Raw genomic sequence first — 2,727 nt, 5'->3', positions numbered from 1 at the left:
TTTGCAGCCCTCGCCTTTTCGCCAGCGCCATGCATGCATATGGATTCGTCACTCGTCCTTGAAACAAACAAAGTCAAGCCAGCCACGCTGGCAGCAGACCACTCAAACCGAGCTTCCGCAATCAGAGGAGAGGGGAGAAAGAGGAGAGAAAAGCAGCAGGGTGTGAAAAGATCAAGGAGAGTGGTCAGCCAGCTTCCCCCGCCTACACGCGCTCGTTGACCGTCCACCGTCGCTTGGTGTGGCTGAGGTCGCGGAACAGCTCTGCCTCGTCAAGCGGAGGCGGCAGGCCCCAGAGACCCCCTAGGCCGCCGCCGAGCTGAGACATCTTGACCTCCTCTGCCGACGGGCGATCGGCCACCACGTTGGTGTTGATCTTGATGGGCGCGGCAAACGTGGGGCCCTTGGGAGGATGCTTTAGAGACGGTGTGCTGGCTTCGCCCGTCATCGGGGCTCCGCCCACGGCTGGGGCTGTCGACGGCATAGTCGTGGGCGATGGCTCCTTGTCTTCTTTGTCTGCAACCGCGGCAGCGAAGCGCTTCTGGTCAAAGTCGGGCAGGAGTGAGCCAAAGTCGTCGGTGTCTTCGGCGCCGTCGTCCATGAGCCGCAGAGACGAGGGAGCCGGCGACCACAAGCCAAACGACGGCGCCGCATTCGGCGAGTGTGTTCCGCTCGACGGCGTGCCAACGACACCGGCGAGACCGGCCGTGGCAAGAGCCAACCCGCGCAGCGCAGGCCGGTGGGAGGCAGATTCGCGTCGGAACGGGTCGCCGACGGTGGCGCTCGCCGAAGTGCTGCGGCTGACTGGAGAAGAGAAGAGGTCATGGTACGTGAAGGGGTTCATGACTGGCCCCCCCGAGCTGCCCAGCGTCGACGTCCTACCTCGATTCCCATGGCCGTTGGGGTTCCGGGTGTTGGACCTCGACGTCGACCTCGAGGACACGGGCGTGGAGCTGAAGGAATGGAGGTGCTCGGTGCTGGCGGAGAGCCGCATGTCGTACATCCTGTCGACCTGAACGACAGGCTTTGCCGATTGGTCCGCGGGCAGAGGTACCGCGGCGAGCATTTGGGCGTAGTCGAGGTTGGGCTTTCGCGTGGCCATGGTGATGGATGCGAGGCCGACATCCATGAGGACGGGTTGGTGGGTGATGGCCCCGATGAGGGCATTGCAGCCTGCGCCGTGGGAGACGATGATGATGACCGTCTCCACCTCGTCGTCTTCCGCCTCCACCTCCGGGCCGTCGCCCTGTAGCGACTGGGCAGGCTTCGTCACCAAGTCGGCGGGTGACTCCGTCGTCGCGTACCAGTTGACGAGCTTTCTCAGCCCACCCCGAAACCGCATGTGCATCGCCGTCCATTCCTCACCGAGCTTGCCCCCGTCTCCAAAGTCGAGCGGCTCCCGCATCGAGTCCCATTGGTAGTCGACCGTGACGCAGGCATCTCTGGCGTGTGCCACAAAGCCCTCAGGGATCCTGCCGCTGGTCGAGATGGCGTAGAGCGGCCTGGGAGCGACGTAGTTCCGTGGTTCCTGGCGCTGCACGGGGAGAGCCGAGGCCAGTGCGGACAGGTCAATGGCGCGGTTAGACTCGGAAGCGGGCGATTGCGCGCCGTTGGCAGGGCTCGAGGCAGACGAAGCGTGCCACAAGCGGCCATTTGAGACTGGCTTTTCATCAGGCATGGGGTCGGTGTAGGCGCTGTAGTCCTCGCGTCGAAGAAGATCGGCCTTTGCGCCGCCCATCATGAGCGCGGGGCCCGGCGGCGGAGTGATCATCTCGAAGTATTCGGGCGACAGCCATTCGCCCAGGAAGGAGTCGAGACGAAGCAAGGCTGACTTGAACAGGAGCGGGTGGACGCAGGGGGCGGCTCTCGGGACGATGACATCGCCAGGGCTGTAGATGGAGTCGGGCGACGTCTGGGCCAGACCGGAGCCAATGCCAATCGACGTCTGCACGCAGCGCAGAAAGGGAGAGCTGTGGATGACAACCTTGAAGCGCTTGCGCTTCCTCGACGAGGCGCCGGTGCGTGACTCTTGGTCGTCGAATTTGGCCTGCTCGAGAATGGCACCGATCTGGTTGCCAACCTGCCTCGCTTGCAAGAGACCGCCGTATGTGAGGGGGGGATCGTAGGGCGTCGGGGACGAGAGGTGCCATTTCTTGTCTGCGGCGTCGAGCCTGTTTCCGTGTCTGCGGGCAGCGAGTCAGCAGGAGGGGAGGGAGGGTAGCGGAGATGCGCCGCGTCAACTGACCTCACGACGAAGAGATATGCGGGGGGGGAGGGGGAGCTGGTCATGGTGGCGGGGAAGTTGGGGGCGAGACGAGACGGCAGTATACCGATGGGAGTCTGTCCTTTGTGGTTGGAGATGGGAGTGGGCGACGGAGGGTATTTGAGAGAGCGAGGGGTGCTTGAGCGTCAGCCGGGGCAGGCGTCGTCACTTGTGGTCGCTGGCGTCGTGTCGTGGCGTCTAAGGGACGAGGCTGGGTCTTGGTTACTTGCCGAGGGCGCGCGATTGGCTGCGGGAGAGCGAGGCGACAGAGCGGAGCGGAGGCGGAGGCTTGGGATGCTGGCGACACGGTGGGAAGCGAGACCTGCTCGCGCCTTCGCGGGTCCGGGGGGCGGATGATGATGTGTCGTGACCATGAAGCGTGGGCTGGAGTGGAGGGGAGGGGGGGGTGAGGGGAGGGGAGAGAGGGGGGAGGAGAGGAGGAGATGGTGAGTGAGAAAAAGCAAGCG

The 2,727-nt window shown here is 64.3% G+C and overlaps 1 protein-coding gene across 1 annotated transcript; it reads right to left on the bottom strand.

Moving 5' to 3' along the window:
* Positions 1-202: 202 nt before the first annotated feature.
* HRG_03568 (phosphoglycerate mutase) lies at positions 203-2,286 on the bottom strand (the record flags this gene model as incomplete). The annotated part of the gene is made up of 2 exons (XM_044862039.1): positions 203-2,180; positions 2,243-2,286. The coding sequence occupies 2 exons, from the start codon at positions 2,284-2,286 to the stop codon at positions 203-205; spliced, it is 2,022 nt and encodes a 673-aa protein (XP_044723065.1).
* Between the last annotated feature and the right edge of the window lie 441 nt (positions 2,287-2,727).

This window comes from Hirsutella rhossiliensis (genome assembly GCF_020360975.1).
Source record: "Hirsutella rhossiliensis strain HR02 chromosome Unknown scaffold00003, whole genome shotgun sequence".
Classification (NCBI taxonomy): Eukaryota; Fungi; Ascomycota; class Sordariomycetes; order Hypocreales; family Ophiocordycipitaceae; genus Hirsutella; species Hirsutella rhossiliensis.
Note: the sequence above shows the minus strand (reverse complement) of the source record. Positions and strands in the feature narration are given on the sequence as shown.